The following is a 20,520-nucleotide window of genomic DNA, read 5'->3' on the forward strand; positions in this document are numbered from 1 at the left end:
AAATGATCTCAGTCAACTATGTATGTCTACAAAAAATCAGAATGGTCTTAAAAATTATTAAGTGCTTGGGGCACCTGGGTGGCTCAGTGGGTTAAAGCCTCTGCTTTCAGCTCAGGTCATGATCCCAGAGTCCTGGGATTGAGTCCCACATCAGGCTTTCTGCTTGGCAGGGAGCCTGCTTCCTCCTTTCTCTCTCTCTGCCTACCTCTCTGCCTACTTGTGATCTGTGTGTCAAATAAATAAATGAAATCTTTAAAAAAAAATTCTCTCCCTCTACTCCTCCCCACCTCTTAAAAAAAAAAAAAAAAAAGCACTACCTAAAAAATAAACAAGCATACCTACATAGGTCTAGTTGAAATAATTGAACTCATCATGCTCAGCCTGAGAAAGCAGTGCCCTTTCCCAGATTTATGGTATTACTATTATTTATTAAGTATTCAGTATTTGATATTCATTTCTAGGTTTTATAAAGGATGGGTGTCCTCCAGTTTCTCGAGTATACTGTATTTAATTTCCTTTAAACATTACACTTACTCCATGTGCTCTTGCTTTTAAAAAAAAGTGGGGCACCTGGGTGGCTCAGTTGGTTAACTCAGTTGAAAGCCTTCAGCTCAGGTCATGATCCTGGAGTTCCAGAATCCAGTCCCATGTTGGGCTCCCTGCTCGGCAGGGAGTCTGTTTCTCCCTCTGACCCCGGCCCCCTCATGCTCTCTCGCTCTCTCTCTCAAATAAATAAATAAGATCTTTTTTAAAAATTAGTTTCTTAGGGGCACGCACCTGTGGCTCAGTGGGTTAAAGCCTCTGCCTTCGGCTCAGGTCATGATTGCAGAGTCCTGGGATCAAGCCCCACATTGGGCTCTCTGCTTGGCCAGGAGACTGCTTCCCTTCCTCTCTCTGTCTCTATGCCTACTTGTGATCTCTGTCTGTCAAATATATTAATAAGGGCGCCTGGGTGGCTCAGTGGGTTAAGCCGCTGCCTTCGGCTCAGGTCATGATCTCAGGGTCCTGGGATCGGGTCCCACATCGGGCTCTCTGCTCTGCAGGGAGCCTGCTTCCTCCTCTCCCTCTCTCTGCCTGCCTCTCTGTCTGCTTGTGATCTCTGTCTGTCAAATAAATAAATAAAATCTTTAAAAAATATATATAATAATAAAATCTTATAAAAAATAATAATTTTTTATAAGATTTTATTAATAGACACAGAGAAAGACATAGCTAGAGAGGGAACACAAGCAGGGGGAGTGGGAGAGGGAGAAGCAGGTTTCCTGTGGAGCAGGGAGCCCGATGCGGGGCTCGATCCCAGGACCCTGGGATCATGACCTGAGCCGAAGGCAGACGCTTAATGACTGAGCCACCAGGCGTCCCCCAAAATTATTATTTTTTTAAAGTAATTAGAAGTGTGTGGGCCGGGGCGCCTGGGTGGCTCAGTTGTTAAGCATCTGTCTTCGGCTCAGGTCATGGTATCAGGGTCCTGGGATCGAGCCCCACATCAGACTCCATGCTTCCTTCTCCCTTTCCCACTCCTCCTCCTTGTCCTCACTCTCTCTCTGTCAAATAAATATTTTTTTTTTAAATGTGTGGGCTTTATAATCAGACCTGTACTTGAATTCTGCTCTGCTGTCGATCTTTAGTGAGTCATTTAGCATCTCTTTGCTTCTTTCCTTTTTTAATCTATTAAATAAGGATAGGGACACCTGGGTCGCTCAGTCAGTTGGGCGTCTGCCTTAAATCTCTGGTCATGATCTCAGTGTCCTGGGATCCAGCCCTGTGTTGGGCTCTCTGCTTAGCAGGGAGTCTGCTTCTCCCTCTCCCTCTGTGCTTGCTTTCTCTTTCTCTCAAATAACTAAAACCTTTTTAAAAATAATAGGGTTGGGGCACCTGGGTGGCTCAGTAGGTTAAAGCCTCTGCCTTTGACTCAGGACATAATCCCAGGGTCCTGATATCGAACCCCGTATCGGGCTCTATGCTTGGCGGTGAGCCTGCTTCCCCCCCCCCCCCCCGCCTGCTTGTGATCTCTGTCAAATAAATAAATAAAATCTTTAAAAAATAAATAATAAGGTTAACAAGGCTTAGCTCTTCAGGTTGTACGAATTAAATTTGACCTTGTAAGCTCCTTACCCTTATTGGGGAAGTCTTCACATAAATTTTTTTTACAGTGGGTTCCTACTTTTTCATAGGTAAGCATTTAAGCCCTGGCATGGAAGGTCCTCAAAATGGTTCCCTCTTCCCTATCCCCAAGATTTTCCTTATCTCGCTTCTCTCTGTGCTCTTCCATCACGCAGTTAAAGGGACATTCCTTGCCCATATCCTGTCCTCTTGGCTCTCTATTTCCTTTGTTCAAAATAGCCTCCCACAATCACATGAGCCAGCCAACTGGGTACCTCTTCCTTCTAAGCTCCTGACAGCTCATGAATGTTTCCAGATGCACCATACCCCAGAACAATCTCTCCCACTTGGGCTATTCAGGCCTAGTACACGCATTTAACAGAAATAAATTTCATGAAACAATCTTTACTATGTAAACACACTCCAATATTTTCATTTTATTCCATCCTATTCTAAAATTTGTCTGAAATCCACTAAGCCACATGATTCCATGACCCCACTGACGATTGTGAATCACAGCCCAGAGTTTAACAACAATGAACTAGGTAAGATCCTTTAACTCCTTCTGCCTCTCCCACCACTGCAAGACAATCACTCAATTAATTATTACATTAAACTGAAAAATGGGTCACAAATTCAAGAGTCTGAGTGAGCAGTAGAATTGACTGAAAACAGACTGGTGTAAAAGATACCCCAATACCACAGGATGAGATGATCGGTGGTATATGACCCTTGGCCTCAGTGCCTGGGATACGAGAGAGTGGTGAGGACTTGGGGAACCCAAGAATATAGGCTCGGCCTAAAGCAGGCAACCGCCATTCAACTCCAGGCAATTGCCAGCTTGGATGCTCAGATCCTATGAATTCAGGAGAAGTAGCAAATGGAAATATCTTTGTGCAATCTTCCAATTTTTAAAATGTCAACTCATTTTGTTTATTTATTTTTAAAGATTTTATTTGTGAGGGAGAGAGTAGGAGAGGGGAGAGGGTCAGAGGGAGAAGGAGGCTCCCCTCTGAGCAGAGAGCCTAATGTGGGACTTGATCCCAAGACTCTGGGATCATGACCTGAGCCGAAGGCAGTCGCTTTACCCACTGAGCCACCCAGACGCTCCAAATGTCAACTCATTTAAAAAATGTTAATGTGTGAAAAAAAAAAATGTTAATGTGTGGGGCACCTGGGTAGCTCAGGGTTAAACCTCTGCCTTCAGCTCAGGTCATGAAAGCAGCGTCCTGGGATGGAGCCCCACATCAGGCTTCCTGCTCAGCAGAGAGCCTGCTTCCCCTGCTCTCTCTGCCTGCCTCTCCGCCTACTTGTGATCTCTGTCAAATAAATAAAATCTTTTTTAAAAATGTTAATGTGTTAGTATACACCAAACAATACGTCCACCAGGTGTGGACACTGGCCTGCCAATTAGCAGCTCCTAAATTAGAATTAGGGGTGCCTGGGTGTGCCCGTGGTTGAGCGGCCCAGTCTTGATTTCAGCTGAGGTCATGATCTCGGGGGTCGTGAGATCGAGGACCCCATCTGCTTCTGCACTAAGCTCAGAGTCTGCTCCGGATTCTCTCACCCACTCTCCCTCAGCCCCTCCCCCACACCCCCTCAAATAAATAAATAAATAAATAAATAAATAAAATCTTTATTAACCAGTTTGGGCTTTTTTTGTTTTGTTTTTCAAGATTTTATTTATTACAGCGAGAAAGGGAACACAAGCAGGGAGAGTGGGAGAGGGAGAAGCAGGCCTCCCTGCGAAGCAAGTAGGGAGCCCGATGTGGGGCTTATCAACTCCATCCCAAGTGGCCGGCTACCACCAAGGTTAAAATGTTACTTTCTTTGAACACTGCAGTTTCAGTGTCCTAGCAAAACTTTAGGAAGCTTTATTCTCTCACCTCGTTGGTGAATAAGGAGCGAACCATTTGCCCTGCATCCAGATATTTCTCCGAAGCCAGTTTTGTTGGGGTTGCCTTTGCTTCTGCCCAGCTGGATCAGGGCATCTGAAAAAATCAAACATGAGGAGCTATTTTCTTAGATAACACAAAAGGAAGTACAAAATAGTTCACCCTGGCTTGCGTGTACGAGAGAGTGACTCACCCCTGAGAGCTAATTGGGGTTAATTATTACCAGCCTGACTTGTCAAGGCAACAAAACATCTGGTGTAACTTACTCTCAGACAGGGGAGTTGCTTCTGAAGCTCACCACGTTGAAAACACCGTGTGTACCTTTCAACCTATGATTATCTAAAATGGGAGGGGACTGTGGAATGCTCCAGTGGAATTAAGCTCACAATTAGGCCCTGGCAAGATGAAGTCACACACCAAGGAGAGAAATCGTCCTCTCTCCTCCTCGCCACGTGACAAGCGGAGACATCAGTTAAGAATGGTGATTACCTTTTGCCCCTCTATTTTATCCCTTCTTATATATGCCAACCCTTTACCCAGAGCTCCCAACTGCCAAGGAGGCTGGATTTCTCAGTTTTGTTTTAGTTAATTTGCTCAGGCCTGGTGTGTCTCCAGCACTGCAGGGGAAATTAGAACAAAAGCACGAACACGCAGAAATCCTATGCCTTCTGTCCAGGGATTCTGTGCGCCCTCCTTCAGCCTGCACTAAATTTAGGTAAGAGATGTCTACCCTTTATCTACTTATATGGACTCCATTCCTCCTTCCTGAGATGCCCTAGGAGAATTCGATTCCGCTCACCCTAGCCTTTCTTTCTCATCATTCTGTATACTAAGGTTTCTTGCTCGGGAATACATACCGAACCGTGCACAGGGTACGCAGGAGGCAATCTGGCCTGAACGGTCATCTTTAAATTAAGGATACCAACTATTTGAACCACGCTTTACATCCTGTATCATATTTAATCCTCACACGGTCTCCATATAAGAACAAAAAAGCACGTTTGATGATGTAAAGAGATTTGTTACCATTAAATCAAGATAACACGGTTGGTGGACACAATTGGGATTCAAAACCATTGCTCCCTCTAATGACTTCAAATACCAGCATCCTTTGCAACGCCCCATTGCGCAAACGCACACTTTTCCCAAGGGCCCGGCGCCAGTGTTTTTGGCCCCCGTCCTTAATCCTAGCGGTGGGATGGGCAACCCAATCAGAAGCCGCCTCTCCCTGCTCGCGGACCAACCGGAAGGCTGTTGCTAGCACCCGGTTATATTTTTAGCTCTTCAGTGCTCTGGCACCCTGTGGGTCGGCCGGGTTTCACTGCTCGCGTGGAACACGCTAGGGGAGAGCGAGGGAGGAGCGGGGAGGATGGGGAGGGGAGGGAGGTGGAGAGGGAGGAAAAAAGAAGGGGAGGAGTGGAGTGGGGCAAAGCGGAGGGGGGCGTATATGTGACGCTCTGCCACCCGCTGACGCACGAGGCAAGTAGTCCCTGGAGGTGCCCCAGGGGTTGAAGCGCTCACAGTGTGGGGGATGGGGGGTTTCGGGCTCAGGCTCCCTCGCGCCTCCCTGTCCCCTTGGAGTTTGCCCTCCAGTCCAGCGTTTTTCTGCTGCAGTCAAGGAAAGCGCTTTTAAACCCCCACGCTACCGTTGCTCTCTGGCCTTGCCAGAAAAAGTGACCGAGGAACAAACTGTTCGTGGCTGGAAACTTTCAGATTTCGCCACCCCACGTGGGTTCGGCGACTGCCGATGGGCTGGAACCGTCTGGAATGAGAATAAAGGTCGGGGGTTGGGGAGAGAATTGGGGAATGGGCGTCTTGGCAGAGGCCTTAACGCGCAAACTCCTAGAGGCTCCGCTCCTCGCCACCTGGCAGTCGGGTCCGCCTGTGACCTCACCTGGGCACAGGCCTCCCTACCCTCAGCTCCCCGCCCGGCAGTCACAAAGTGACCGAGCGCGCGGACCTGGCGCGCCCGTTCAGGGCCAGTGGGCCTTGGTCTGCAACCCCACGGACCGTCGGGTGCGTGAGCCCGGGGCCCCTGGCACAGGCAGGCGCCACAACCCGCCGGCGGGTGCTCCTATATAGAAGAAATGCTGCTCTCTCTAGTCCTCTGTACGGTGGTTGCAAACCAGAGGACGCGCAGCACGGCTGGGCCCCGCCCGGGGCGGGCCGGGGGCGCATGAGCGCGCCTGCGCGGAGCCGGCGCTGGCCTTCTCCGGCCTCGAGGTAATCGGGGAGCCAGAGGTGACAAGTAGAAGGTTTATGTGGCGCTAGGCTTCTTTCCCCGGCCTACTGGCCTCTCCTCGCCTCCCCTTCCTCCCGCTCAGCGTGCCCAGACCCCCGTTTCCCCTTCGCCCTCCCTTCGACGTTAGCATCCCCAGCCGAGGCAGGGGGCGCTCGGAAGACTCGAGCCAACCTAAGTTAATAAAGGAGTGAAACCTCTTCCAAGCTCGCGCCATCCCTTTAGCTCCCGGTCCCGCCAAGGATGATACCTGGGGCGGTGCGAGAGCCATGGGGGTGGTCGGCCAGTCATACGCCCAGACCCAGAGGGACTCGCCGAGGTGGCCCCGGGGGACGCGCCGGACGACCCGCGCTGGGGCAGGTGCAGGGCCCAAGGGAGCTGGGGGAGGGAGTTCCCCTCCCCGCGACATCCATTCACCTCACACATTTAAAGTGAACCACCCGGTTCCAGCCCAGGACCTGCCCTTCCGCAGCTCGCTGTCTACCTGGGGAAACATTGTACCCCACGAGCACGCTTTCAGAGTGGTTTGGGGCATGAAGAAAATAAATGGCACAGCGCCGTGATGGGGCCGGGAGGCGGGCATCATCAGACCGGCTAAAGGCGGCCTTGCTGGCATTTGGGCTGGGATCTGAGTAAGAGGCCGGCCACAGGAGGCCTGGCGGAAGGGGGGGAGGCCCGGGAACCCCGGGTGGGCAGGGGGCACAGGGGACCGCGCGGCGCGAGGGGTTAAGCCGCCTGGCGGGCTGCGAAGTAGTCCCGGCCCGGCGCCCGGCCCCGCCCCTGCAGGGCGGAGGGACGCATCACGCAGGGGTGGGGAAGCAGGATCCGTGCGCAGGGTTGCTAAGGGTGAAACTTTTCATTGACTTTGCTCACTTCGGGCCGGGGCGCGGGAAGGTGCGGGTCCTCGCCGGAGAGAAGCGAGTGGTTTGGGCGACGCGGGGCCGGAAGGGCAGGACCGCCCGCGACACGAGCCGCCCTCCGGTCCGACATCCCCGCGCCGTCGCCGCCGGCCCGCCCGCCCGCCTTCCGTCCCCTCTCCACGGAGCCTGACCTCCAAAAAAAGAATTATAATTGAGAGTCATAGCCCCAAACTCCCTCACTTGCCCCCCAACCCTCAACGAAGAAAAGGATCCATCAGCTTCCTGCCCAGCAGCGCCCAGAAAGGAAGAGCGGCGTCCGCCCCGCGCCCAGGACCACCCTGGAGGGAGAAGCCGCCCAGCCACCGCGGAGACCCGAGTGAGTGAGCGGGGGGCGTGCGGGCGGCGGGGACCCCTGAGACGCCTTCTCCCACCCCCGTCCCACTCCCGCTCTTTGCTTTGCTGCACGTTGCTGTCGTTCCCCCACCCCGAGGACTGGCTAACATTTTCCTTTCCCCTTCCATCTCCCCTATAGAACCCCCCCTTTCCCCGGTGCTCCTCTCGGCTCGGTGTTCTGAGTGTGGCCCTCTCCTGGGTGGGGTACATTTCCTCCCCTCTCCGCCCCCCTCGTATCGTAGAGACTCGCTAGATTTTTTCTTGTACCACCTTTAAAAGATAACTTTCATCACCATGAAATAAATCAGAGGAAGGAAGGGGATCCAGGCCTTGTCTTTTGCTGCTTTTCCCGTGTGCTGGGAAGGGGGTGGTGATAATTAATAGGGCTTATTTCTGGTCCTGTGGAGCTGAGAGATAGAAGGTAGACATCCCCTTTTGGACCGGTCAGTGGTGACTGTCCTCCGGCCGCTGAACCAGAATTTACCGTTTTGGCTTTAGTATTTTAAGGGAAAACTGTGCGGGGGGCGAGGGAAAGTGCCTTTACAGCAATACCAGTGAGTGGATTCTGGCTGATCCCGGGGAGATGCCTGGGAGGAGGAGCCCTACTTCCAAGCTCGTTCTCGTCCTGCCCAGAGGATGGACTGTGCCCTTGACCAGAGAGGGAGGGGAGGAAGGGAGCAAAAGGAGGGGGGGCAGCTGGCTGGCCTTTTCCCACCCCGCAGAGGAACCAGAACCCTACACAGCCGGCTTCAGCTTGGGCCAGCGGAGGGGGTCTCGGGTGCCTTGCTCAGTGTCTAACCTCTCTTCTCCTTTCTATCCACCCTACCTTGGGAGTGACCCCCTCATCCTTGATTTTCCAGCAGAAAAACACTCCTATTGCTTTCTTGGGCGCCTGTCCCCATCCCCCTCTTAAGCAGTGGGGGAAAGAAGCTTGTGTGGGAGGAAGGATTAGGGAGGTTTAACACCGTGTAAGGGAGCTTTGCCGAGGATCTGGTAAGTCTGGTCATAGAGCAGGCCTTGCAATGGGAGGAGACTCACAAACAATTTCAAGAATTAGAATATGTGGTTCGGGTGTCAGATGCACAGTTTTTCCTTCCCTCGCCGGAACCTTTTCCCATTTCCCTAGCTGGGTCTAGTTACTTGGACTTGGATTAGAAGAGGGGTGAGGCTTGGGCCCTGCTGGCTTTGGGCCTTCTGATTTTTGGCCCGGCCCCTCTCCGCAGCTTAACTGGGAATTTCTTTGGCCGAGAGGAGTGAAGAACTGGGTTTAGTTCCTGCCTTTTCTGGCTGTCGGGGTGCTGGAGCTGAGCCCACCGGGCATTAAGTGAAAAGGCTTTTTTCCTCTTTGAATTCACCGTCCCTACAGCAACTCCAGCCGGAGACCACCCAGCCCAAGGAATACAGATTAAGCGGCAGGGGCGGGGTGGGAATGGGGGGCGGTGGAGGGATGTGTGACCTTTATCTGTCCCAGCCCACCGTGTTCACCCAGAAAAAACTCATTAGATGGAGATCCTTAATTGAACAGTCAAGGGAGGCTGTGAAAGGGGGGAGGGGCAGTTCTGCCTTTCTTGAGACCAAGACGTGAATACGGTGGGGTGGTACAATTCGGGGAGTAGGCCTTATGGGTAAATTTATATAAAATGTATTAGGCGGTGGGCGGAGGGGGGCGTCCACCACAACGCGCATGTGCGTCGGAAACTTTTCCTCGGTCCTTCGGACCTCGGCCAGCTCCCCTTACCAGGCATGCGTAATTCGCTGGCTGAACCTTCGCAAAGCGCGCAGGGAAGTGTAGTTTGCAGGGAAAGTAGGTCACTTGCTCCGATTGGAGCGTGAGGTGTCAGAAAACTACAGTTCCCAGCATGCAGAGCGTGCCTTCATTGCCGGCCTACGTTGGAGTTCAGTGAAGTCTTCCTGGCTTCACAGGAATCGAGTGCCCCAGAAAGGGCCTTCTTAGTCAGAAGAGTTGGGCTTGCCTGGTCCGTGTTTGAGGGACGTGGTCGAGACTTGCAGGGTGTTGCGGTCCGTCCGCACAAGTCCTGGAAGGCCGTCAAGCGTACCCGCTGGTGTGGGTCTTTGCCTCTGACACTGACGGGGTGGGGCCTGGTGCTCCCACCTGGTTCTCACTCCCTGGGATCCGGTTTGCGACACCTGGTGGCCTTGTCAAAATTAAGGACCCCTTCACCCCGACTCCTCTTGCCAGACTCATTTGATTCTGATAGTGCTTGGTTGTAGGATCATTGGATGTTAAGACTTGAGGTGCCTGGATATTTTTATAGGTATACATGGCTTGGGACCCGAGGAGTTCCCTCACCATTATCCCTCCTTTTCCCCTTTAAAACACTGATTTTCTTCTTCTTCTTCTTCTTCTTTTTTTTTTTTTTTTAAAGATTTTATTTATTTATTTGACAGAGAGAGATCACAAGTAGGCAGAGAGGCAGGCAGAGAGAGAGAGGGAAGCAGGCTCCCTGCTGAGCAGAGAGCCCGATGCGGGACTCGATCCCAGGACCCTGAGATCATGACCTGAGCCGAAGGCAGCGGCTTAACCCACTGAGCCACCCAGGCGCCCCCACTGATTTTCTTCTTAAAAACCTTCCTTCGCATTTTTGTCATAAGCTCTTTCTGGAAACTCCATTACCATATCATTGACTGCAGCAACCACTTTCCTTACCCCATTTTTGTCCTTCTCTTAAGCACTCTTTATTTATTTATTTATTTAAAAGATTTTATTTATTTACCAGAGGGGGGGGGAGCGAGCATAGGCAGACAGAATGGCAGGCAGAGGCAGAGGGAGAAGCAGGCTCCCCGCCGAACAAGGAGCCCGATGTGGGACTCGATCCCAGGACGCTGGGATCATGACCTGAGCCGAAGGCAGCTGCTTAACCAACTGAGCCACCCAGGCGTCCCGGTTAAGCACTCTTTAAAACACAAGTCAGCACAAGGGATCTGAATCCCACATTAATTTTGCTGTTGGGAATAAAAAGTGAAGGAGGATTAGATTCTAATGAAATTGGACAGAACTGACTCTCACATTCGCAACTTTCTGATACATTAACAAAAGGTAGATGTTGTTGTTGTTAAACACTTTCCTGTCTTTGATGTGTTTTGGGGGCAGGGGTTGTTTGGTCCCTCTTGTTCTTGTTTTTACTTTTTGCCACCTTTCTGGCCTTTTGCACCTGAGCCAGGGTTGGAGAAGATATTAGAGTCCTCTCTTCCCTGTTAACTTGAATCTACTTACTTGTACTGAAGAGTAGTTACTACTAAGCTTTCAAATCTTACCACATTCTACGAATATTTTATATATGCAGAATTTGTCCACAGCCTTTAAAAAAAAAAAAAAAAAAAGATGAACAAACTCATCCGAGTGGTCCCTCCTATCTTTAGTTAAAGACAAGACAGCACCAGTCCTTTAATCCTCTGTTCCATAAGCTTCTTGAAGTCAAAATTAGAGCCTGAGCTGATAGAGCAGAAAATCTCATTCTGGTTGTCCAGCATTTTTGAAAGGTTCCACCCCACAGCCATCTGGCCGGGCCTGTTCTCCAATTAAAGAGGCAAAGATGGCATTATATGCTTCCTTATTTGTGTGGCAGCATCACTGAGGTAGAAATTGGTGTGCAGCCTTGGTTGCTTATGCTGCAGAAAATGGTTAGCTAGGCAGGGCTGATGACAGTGGTTCTATTGTATTTTGGGGTGGGAGGCTTATTTCCCAATGACTTTGGCCTGCATTTTAAAATGCTCCCATTTTGGGCGCCTGGGTGGCTCAGTGGGTTAAGCCGCTGCCTTCAGCTCGGGTCATGATCTCGGGGTCCTGGGATCGAGTCCCGCATCGGGCTCTCTGCTCAGCAGGGAGCCTGCTTCCTCCTCTCTCTCTCTGCCTGCCTCTCTGCCTACTTGTAATCTCTCTCTGTCAAATAAATAAATAAAATCTTTAAAAAAAATAAAATAAAATAAAATGCTCCCATTTTGAAAAGAAAAAAAAAAAGAGGGAAACAAGCCATAAGAGACTTAATGATAAGAGAACAAACTGAGGGTTGACGGAGGGAGGTGGGGGGTGGGCTAGATGGGTGATGAGGAGGAAGGAGGGCACTTGTGGTGGTGAGCACTGGGTATTGTATGTAAGTGATGAGCCACCGAATTCTACTCCAGAAACCAATACTGCATTGTATGTTAACTAAGGAAAACCTAATTTAAAAAAAAATAGATAAAAATGCTTCCATTTGAGGCTGAACACTTCAGGGGAGGTTGGCTGGTAAGGCATGTACACAGCAAAGGTTGAGGAGACCTAGAAAGCTGTAGGAGCCCCTTAGTGTGAGTGATATACCAAGAGGCCATGTGGTGCTTTGGGGAAGTGTCATGTCATATTTAAGTCCGTTTTACTTTTCAAAAACAGTTTGAAAACATTGTCTTTAACTCCAGGCCCATCTTGGGGAACCAGTGCCAACTTTCTTCACAACTTTTTCATCTCCTCCATGTTGGACACCTCTGGAGGGCTGCTGTGGCCCTTGTAGACTTCCTCTTGGGGGAGGCCTGTAGCCCTGGTGGCCAGCCTTGCATCTGGCGATGAACCCAATCCTTATAAATAGAAAGCCCCCTATCTTTACCATTTTTTTTTCTCTCTCTTTAACCTTCTGGAGTTGATCTGTGCTCATGGCCTCTCTGTTGAATCCCCATGTGACCCTCTGCTCAGACCTGAAATGAGGGTGGGGTTAGACTTAGCCAGGGTCCTATGATGCGCCATTCTTCTCTGATACCCACCCAAGAGAGCTTTGCCCAGGGATCCAGTCCTAACAGTACCCCTAGGAGCCATGGCCCCAGTCCGGAGAATTATAAGGAAGTGAGCTGAGCCAGGTACTCAAAAAAGGTACTCAAGACCCCAAAGCCTCAAATTAGCCCCTGAATACTCTGTGCAGGACCGAGAAGGGATTTTAATCAAAATCCAGCTCCAAATCTGTTACAGGACAGAAGAGGCCCTTGATGGATCATGGATTAGTCTTGTCTCTTCACTGAGCTCAGCAGCACTTTCCCAGCCAGAGGCCTGGGAGCAAATTCCGGCCCCGCTGACCCTTGAAGGGGGTCCTTCTCAGTCCTCCCACCGCATGACCCTGGAGCTGCCCTTTTGGAGAAAGTGGTCACTGGCTCTCAGGACTTTACAGATCATCTTCCTGAGACAGGAGGCTGGCCCAGACCTCAGGAGGAAACCTTTTTGACCTCTGTGGGAGCCGGCTGTGAGAGAATCCCAAAATAACAATCTGAGTGTTTATCTTGGGCTGTCTCCTCTCCGGGGATCTCCAAACACTTGAGAAGTCTGATCTGGTGCCAAGGACAGGTGGTCAGACGGTCCCCAGGAGACTGAGTGGTGATGAGTCCCCCGCTGGAGGCTGCAGAGTGGTGGAAAATTTCTTCTCTTTGCCACCCTCCACCTACCCACGTGCCTAAAGCCAGAGAGTCCCTCGGGCCACACCAGTGCTGCGCTTAAGGACTTTTCGACCTACGGGGTCCTTGCCTCCGTTCCATTTCCTCTGTTTCCCTGAAACAGCCCCTGGTCAGCGGTCCCTTTTGGCCCACACCTCTGGTCGTAACAGGTCTTGACTTCTTGGGGATCGTGTTCTCCGTTCTTGAAGGCTGCCGGGAGGGAAATGCACCCTCTGGTCACACTGTGTTCTTACATCAGTTCTGCAAACCCAGAGTGAGCCAGAGAGCACAGACAGCGAAGGGGCCCAGGATGACAGACTGGATGTGACTAGAGCCCAAGCCTCCAGTGAAAGGTTGGCAGTGCTGCTTCCTGTTCAGTGATCCATAGCCCTTTCCATTTAAGGAGAAAAACTAAGGACTTTGAACTTATATCTTGGCCTGTGACCATTCCGAGATCACGACTTCACTAAGAAATCATGGAGATTAGTTAGCAAGAGCTTCCCCTTCTCCAGCTGAATTAGGGTCTTGTTTTTTGTGTTTTGTTTTTTTTTTTGTTTTGTTTTGATAGTAGTTGTATAGTGACTTGGATTCTCAAAACAGTGGAAACCACAGCACTCCTGTTTCTTTAGAATTCCTTGCAAAACCATAGCTCATCTTATCAAGTGTCTTCTACGTAGCAGGTTTGCTGCGAGCCAGTTTACATCCTTGACCTAACTTACTCTTCATGGTAGCCTTATGTCACTGATGAGATTAAGGCTCAGAAGAAAGTGGTGAGCCCTCAGCCACACAAGCAAGCCAGTCACTAGTGGAGCAGAAAAGGGGCCCTGAGTCTGCGTGATCTCAAGTTGGTGCTTTGCTATCCTTTGCCATGATCCCCCTGCCCCACTCCCGGCCCCGCCTGGCTTTCTGCACATCTACTCATAATGGCCTTTGTTCTCGGTTCACAGAGCTGTCTGGAGCCCGAGCCTCCTACCTTCCATCACCTGCCACTGCCCTCGGCTTGAATACACGTGCCCGGAGCTGATCTGCCGCCTCGGAGGGGACCATGCAGCTGGAGATCAAAGTGGCCCTGAACTTTATCATCTCCTACTTGTACAACAAGCTGCCCCGGCGCCGGGCAGACCTGTTCGGGGAGGAGCTGGAGCGGCTCCTGAAAAAGAAATACGAAGGCCACTGGTACCCTGACAAGCCCCTGAAGGGCTCTGGCTTTCGCTGCGTTCACATCGGGGAGCTCGTGGACCCCGTGGTGGAGCTGGCGGCCCGGCGGAGTGGCCTGGCCGTGGAGGATGTGCGGGCCAACGTGCCCGAGGAGCTGAGTGTCTGGATTGACCCGTTCGAAGTGTCCTACCAGATCGGCGAGAAGGGGGCAGTGAAAGTGCTGTACCTGGATGACAGCGAGGGCTGTGTCGCCCCAGAGCTGGACAAGGAGTTCAAGAGCAGTTTCAACCCCGACGCGCAGGTCTTCGTGCCCGTCGGCAGCCAGGACAGCTCCTTGTCCAACTCCCCGTCGCCGTCGTTTGGCCAGTCGCCCAGCCCCACCTTCATCCCCCGCTCTGCCCAGCCCATCACCTTCACCACCGCCTCCTTCGCGGCCACCAAGTTTGGCTCCACCAAGATGAAGAAGGGGGGAGGTGCCGCGAGCAGCGGGGGGGTGACGGGCGGTGGGGCCAGCGGCCCCCAGCCTGCCCAGCCGCAGCCCCGCCTGGCCCGCTCCCCCACCAACAGCCTGCTGAAGCACAAGAGCCTGTCTCTGTCCCTGCACTCGCTGAACTTCATGGCGGCCACCCCGGGGCCTCAGTCCCAGCTCTCCCCCAATGCCAAGGAGTTCGTGTACAACGGCGGGGGCTCCCCTAGCCCCTTCTTCGATGGGGCCGACAGCGGGGCCAGCGGGGCCGGCTCGTGCAACAGCAGCAGCTTCGACGTGGCCCAGGTGTTTGGGGGCGGTGCCAACAGCCTCTTCCTGGAGAAGACGCCCTTCGTGGAAGGCCTCAGCTACAACCTGAACACCATGCAGTACCCCAGCCAGCCCTTCCAGCCCGTCGTGCTGGCCAACTGACCGCCCGCGACCACGGAAAAGAGAAAGGAAAAGAAAGGCCAAAAAAAGAGGAAAAGAAAAATACACAAAAAGATTTCCAGTCTTCTCACTCTGGCTTCTAGAAAAAAAAAAGATCCAGCCCAGGCATGGAGTGGGAGGGGGCTCCTGAAGCAACCCCCTGCTGTTTCCCTGCCTGCCTCTGATTGATTTTGTTGGTTTGGGTTTTATATTTTTTCTTTTTTTTTTTTCTTTTTCTTTTTTCTTTCTTTCTTTCCTTTTTTTTTTTTTTTTTTTTCTTTTTTTTACGTGTAGTTTTCTATATAACATCTTTAATTAGCGGCTTCCTGTGCTAAGAATGGTCCAGATGTGAATTGCTGCTCCCTGCTCCCTCCCTTCCTCTCCTTCACACGCCTGGTTTAGGAATGGTGTGTCCAAGCTCACAGGGAAGAGCCACAGCTGGGGCCTGACCCTGCCCACAGCAGGGAGAGGTTGCCCTGTGTCACTGCCTCTGTCCCCCAGCTCTGCTTTCACTCAAAGCCATCCAACCTCAGCAGGCCTTCTGGGCCCTGCCACCCAAATAGGTCTGACCCCAGCCCCCACTCCCTCTCAGGCCTGAGCCGCGGGGAGCTGCTGGCTGTCTACTGGACACCCTCCCGCTAGAGCTGATGTCTGTGGCTCCGGGGAGGTTAGCACTCTGTCTAGTGGAATTGCTTTCATCTCTGTCCTGTGGCCCTACACCACCATCGCCACCTCTGCCCCCCCCTCCCCGCCCAGACCCCCACTGTGGCCCTGGGGACTCAGCCGTTGACACTTGTTGACACTTGTGGCCTCTCGTGCAGCCCCTTCTTCCCTGGGCCTGAGGTTGTGGGGAAGGAGGTGGGGCGGGTGCGTGCGCGTGCGTGGTTTGCTGTCCTGTTTTAAAGGATTCCAAGCCATGTGACACCCCCCCCCCCCGCCCCCAACATGATTCCAGATTGTGGGAAGTGCTTATTTATGTAGGAGGTTGGGGAACGGGCCGGGTGGGTTGTCAGTCCTTTTGTAGGGTGGGTCACGTGTTAGCTGAGCCTGAGACACTCCCAGGGGGAAATACTGCAGAAGGAACTGGTTTCCAGACTGCGGAGGGATCTGCACTTTTCTTTTTGACCAAAACAGGGGGGAGATGGCTGTGATGGGCTGAGGGAATACCAGCCTACCAGCCCCTGATGCCTAAGACAAGTCCCCGGACTCAGATCCTCCTGTTTCGTGACCTTTACCCAGGGCGGGAGTTTGGGGTCAGCGCCTAGAGTGGGCAGTCCTGAGCCTTGAACTGAGACTTCTTAGTCCTTTGTTTGTAGATGTTATTTTAGTATGTTTGTGCCCCTGCCTGCGTGAGAACTTCTTGGTACCTCTTGCCACCCCCTCACTGCCCGACCCGACCCCACTGGGCCTCGATGCTGCGAGGAGTGGTCTCGGGCAGGGCAGCTTGGGCAGGTGGTGTGGCCGTCGCAGGTGGTATGCGTGGATTACGGGAGCGCAGCGGCTCCCGTGTCTGCCAAGAGAGAAGTTTCTCCCACCTGACCCCCGTGAGCCAGCTTCCACGCATGCCGTGATGCTTTGGCTGGTGGGCCACATGGCATCAGGGCCCTCCATCAACCAAAAAGTACCAAAGCCCTCGGCACCCCACCCCACCCTCCTCAGTGTCCCCAAGTGGGGCGACCGCCGTGGCAGTGGGTCCTGCCCAGACAGACACTGCCAGTCTCCTCCCCCTGCAATGGGCACCAGCTCTACCTCCCCCAGAGGGGCAACGCCCTGGCTCCTCAGCCCAGTATCCTCTGTCCCCTAGATTTCTCAGGGGCCAGCCCAGTCTGGGCTTCCCTCTCCCTAGCCCTCAGCTCCCACACAGGTGACAGGCCCAGGCTGCTCTCTGGGAAAGGTTGGATGCTGCCTTATTTATGCCCTCTTCCGGCCCCCTTTCCCTTACACTCAAGTACACAGGTACCCAGCACCCCCGGTCGGCTTGTTTCTCACCACATCTAGGGAGAGGGGAGACCAACCCCTTAGTGTCTTTTGAAATACGAAGAAAAATGTATGTTCAGGAGCATGACTCCCGTGCTGGACTCTTGGGCCCAGTTCAGTCTGTCTCGTCTCAAATCTAGACCTTTTTGCTTCAATTTTATTTTTTTTAAGGAAACAAAAACAAAAACCTGCACTAATTTACCTGGTTTCGTAGGAAAACTTTTTTTTTATTTTTTACATTTTTTGGTGTCCGTTTGTATTGAATAATTTGCTACATTTGTAAAATGTAAGAGGTATATATAATATATGTATATTTCTAACGTAAAAAAACGTAATTTTTTTCTTTTCAAGATTTTTTCTTAAAAAGAGGAGAGAAACAGATATTTTTTCAGGAAAAACAAACTTTAAAATAAAAAAAGAGGAGAATTAAACCTATTTCTCCCCTTTCCCTATCCTCTCTCTGTCTGCCCCTCTTTCCCAGGAACAAATCAAAAGGTGGACCGTCTTGTAAAGAATGTAAACTTTTAGTCCGGAATGATGTATTTTTCTCAATGCAGTGAGCTATAGATTCTCTAGTTTGACCCCTAGGGATGGGAAGGAGGGCATTGAGGCAGTGTGGAGAGGAGCTTGGGGGAGCAGGGTAATGAACTTGTTTTCTTTAGTGAAGGAGGAATACAATCAGGCGTTTTGTATTCAGAATGTTGTGCAATATTTTGGAATGGGACATTGGTGTGTTTAGAGATTTAGTTTAAAAACAAAACAAAAAGATTGATCAAATCTGTACAGTTTATATTGTTCCAGATTTTTTTAAGTTTGTATTAAAAGCATGATATATAATAGCCTGCTGCCTGCTCCTGGCTGGTTTGACTTGGGGCCCCCGTCAGCTTCCAGAGACCGACCGTTGGTCGTCCACACCTCCCGCCTTGGAGTGCCTCGGGGTGCCCTGGGCCTCTTTTACCCCCTATCGTGTCATCCCAGGACACAGAGTCCCCACTTGGAGGGGTTCCTTTCCACCCTGGAAACCGGTTCCCCGAGGTTGGGAACTGCCCAAGCTCCCTCTGCTGATAGGCTGGGGAGCCGGTACCGGAGCCGAGCCTTGCCATCTCTTCCTGGCTTTTTTAGGAATGGCCTGTTCTTGGGAGGCCGAGGGAGGGACCAGCCTCCCACCTGCTCTACATCTAGGGTTTTACCTCCCCCAGACTGCTACCCCCTCGGAAGTGGGTAAGGATGAGAAGAGCCCACCCAAATCAGGTTCTGTCCCCAAACCCTTGGGCTTGGATTCTCGGCCCTTCTCTAGGCCGGGCAACTGCAGAGCTGCCATAGGGCAGGAGGGCCTGCGTGGGGCTGGGGAAGAGCTCAGCTGCCTGCCTCTTGCAGGGCCCATCACTGGGGAAACTACTCAGGGGTACCTTATCGCTGGCCGTGGTTCACATCAGCCCTGCAGGCCCCCTGGTTGAAGAGGGCGGCCAGGGATTCAAGGAATCTCCTTTCCCCCCATGGCAACCTGGTGACAGAGGTGTTACCTCCGGCCGACAACTGAGAACGGGGCTCCAAGTCTGGATGCAAAAGACTAACTGGGGAAGCTGAGCTTTCGGACGGAACATTCTCACCTACAGAGCGGTGGGAGCTGCTGGAGAAGAGTGCCACCGCCCCGGAGGGGGTGGGAGGGCTGCCTTGCCACCCCCAGCCTGGCACAGGGGGCTGCTGGCTCTTCTGGGCCGTCAGTGGCCCTCATTTCCCAAACAAGCCAACACTGACCCCTCCCCAGACAGGAGTGTGAACGAGGCCTAGAAGCTCTCAGGCCAGGCCTCTAACCTCTGCACAGGGTCCTGGGAGCTCTTGAAGCTTGGCCCCCCTACCCCCCGTAAGCCACTTCCCCACGGAGCACATCAAGCAGAAGGAGTCCCCTGCCCAGGATGCCCAAGCCTCTGTCTGATGCACGTAAGGCCACTCCCAGGGTTCCCCCCTTCCCCTGCCCTGCGAGGGAGAAGCGTAGCCTGTCCCTGTGACCCTGTGGACAGGCTGCCAGCCTACCTGTGGGACCCAGGGCCCGGCTCACACTGGCTCTTACTTACGCTCACAGAAACGAAGTACCCAGCACAGGTCCTGTCACAACAGGTGCCCACGGGGACCCATTCCCACTCCCTGTGCACGTTCTGGAGAGCTCTGCCCTGAGAGGCCCCTGCCCTACCAGAGGAAGAAAGAGCATTCTAGTAGACTCTGCTCCTCAGGAAAAAGTCTCATTTACTCACTCGACAAATCCTCCATGAACACCCCGGTCTGCCCTGGGAGCACAGGTGAGATGGCCATTACAGGACAGGCACGCACGGGGGCCCGAGGACCCGGGGATCAGGAGTTAGGGCCCAGGTTAGCCAGGCGCCCCCCAAGGGGAGCCATCGCGGGGGAGACTCCTCCACACCCTGAGAAGGCGCGGGCTCCAATCCCACCTCAAGCAAACCACTTCACCTACTCTGGATCCTCTGTCCCTCCCTTCTAAAACGGGGATAATAATTGCACTACTCGTGAAAATCAAGTGAAACAAGGAGTGGAAAATGCTGGGCACAGCGACCGGCCCAGAGTGAACAAGTGTCACCTTCACCAGGGCGGTTCCTGTCTATCCTCAGACACCACCCGCGGGCCGGCTCCCAGAGGCCTCCGCGCATCAGCAAACACGCCGAAACCCAACCCCGCCACAGCAGGCCCAGGCTGGGCAGCAAAAGGAAACTCCATCCTCGGAGCAGGGACTAGGCTGGCCGCCGCTTTGCCCTCTGCCAAGGTGGGAAGCGGCTTGTTCCCCAGCACTGCCCCCCACCCAGTGCCACAAAGTATGCTCATTGCCTCTTGTCCCCTGCAGGGGCCCAGCCTTGGGCCTTGGGATGGGACCGGTCCTCCACCCGTGTCCCGAAACCTCCTGGGAGTTTCCCTCTGGAGAGCAGACAGGCCGGTTGGTGTGAGTCATGGCGGCAGGAGAACCCTGCTTGGTGGGTCACAGCCTGCCTGACTCAGAGCTTGCCCGCAGGCCAAGGGGATGCCACTGGCTGGTCCTCTGAGTGAGTCAGGGGCGGAGGGGCACACTCTCACCCTCCCTCCTCCTCCCCTTGGGCCTGGCCAGTTTGGCCAAGTCCTTCCTGGGCAGGGCCAAAGGACAGGCTGGAACCAGCCAGGAAGTCTCCAAGCCCCTGGGCTATAGGAACTTACTGATCTCCCGGTTTTTGTTTTTTTTTGGATCTCCCAGTTTTTAATTTGGGGGATGTCCCTGCCAGCAGGAGAAGTGGGCTCCTGGTCCTGTGTAACCCTGAACACCTCTCTTCCCTCTTGACATCTGTCCCACTTGTACAACAAGGGATAGTGGGGGGGGGGGGCTGGCCAGCTAAACCACCCCCTGGGCCAACACCTCTTCCTGTCACAGTGGCTCCCAAGATGTGATGAGGACCCTGTGCTGTAGCACCTTTCCCAAGGAGGGGAGTAATGGGCCAGGTCCTGGCCAGGATCACACGGCTACTGGCTGAGACACCCCCACCCCTGTGCAAGGCACAAGGACCCGATCAGAATACTGCTGGGATGTGGCAGGCTGAGCAAGGAGAAGGGCTG

General features: G+C 52.8%; 1 protein-coding gene across 1 annotated transcript; it reads left to right on the plus strand.

Moving 5' to 3' along the window:
- The first annotated feature begins 7,102 nt into the window (after window positions 1–7,102).
- TOB2 (transducer of ERBB2, 2) lies at window positions 7,103–17,768 on the plus strand. The gene is made up of 2 exons (XM_044227049.1): window positions 7,103–7,473; window positions 13,847–17,768. Exon 2 carries the CDS (start codon window positions 13,945–13,947, stop codon window positions 14,953–14,955), a length of 1,011 nt encoding a protein of 336 aa, XP_044082984.1. The 5' UTR covers window positions 7,103–7,473; window positions 13,847–13,944; the 3' UTR covers window positions 14,956–17,768.
- Window positions 17,769–20,520: the final 2,752 nt, after the last annotated feature.

This window comes from Neovison vison, chromosome 12 (genome assembly GCF_020171115.1).
Source record: "Neovison vison isolate M4711 chromosome 12, ASM_NN_V1, whole genome shotgun sequence".
Classification (NCBI taxonomy): Eukaryota; Metazoa; Chordata; class Mammalia; order Carnivora; family Mustelidae; genus Neogale; species Neogale vison.

What these genes read in the sequence shown, in the direction of transcription:
- TOB2 (XM_044227049.1), top strand. Translation starts at nt 13,945, where the DNA reads ATGCAGCTGGAGATCAAAGTGGCCCTGAACTTTATCATCTCCTACTTG.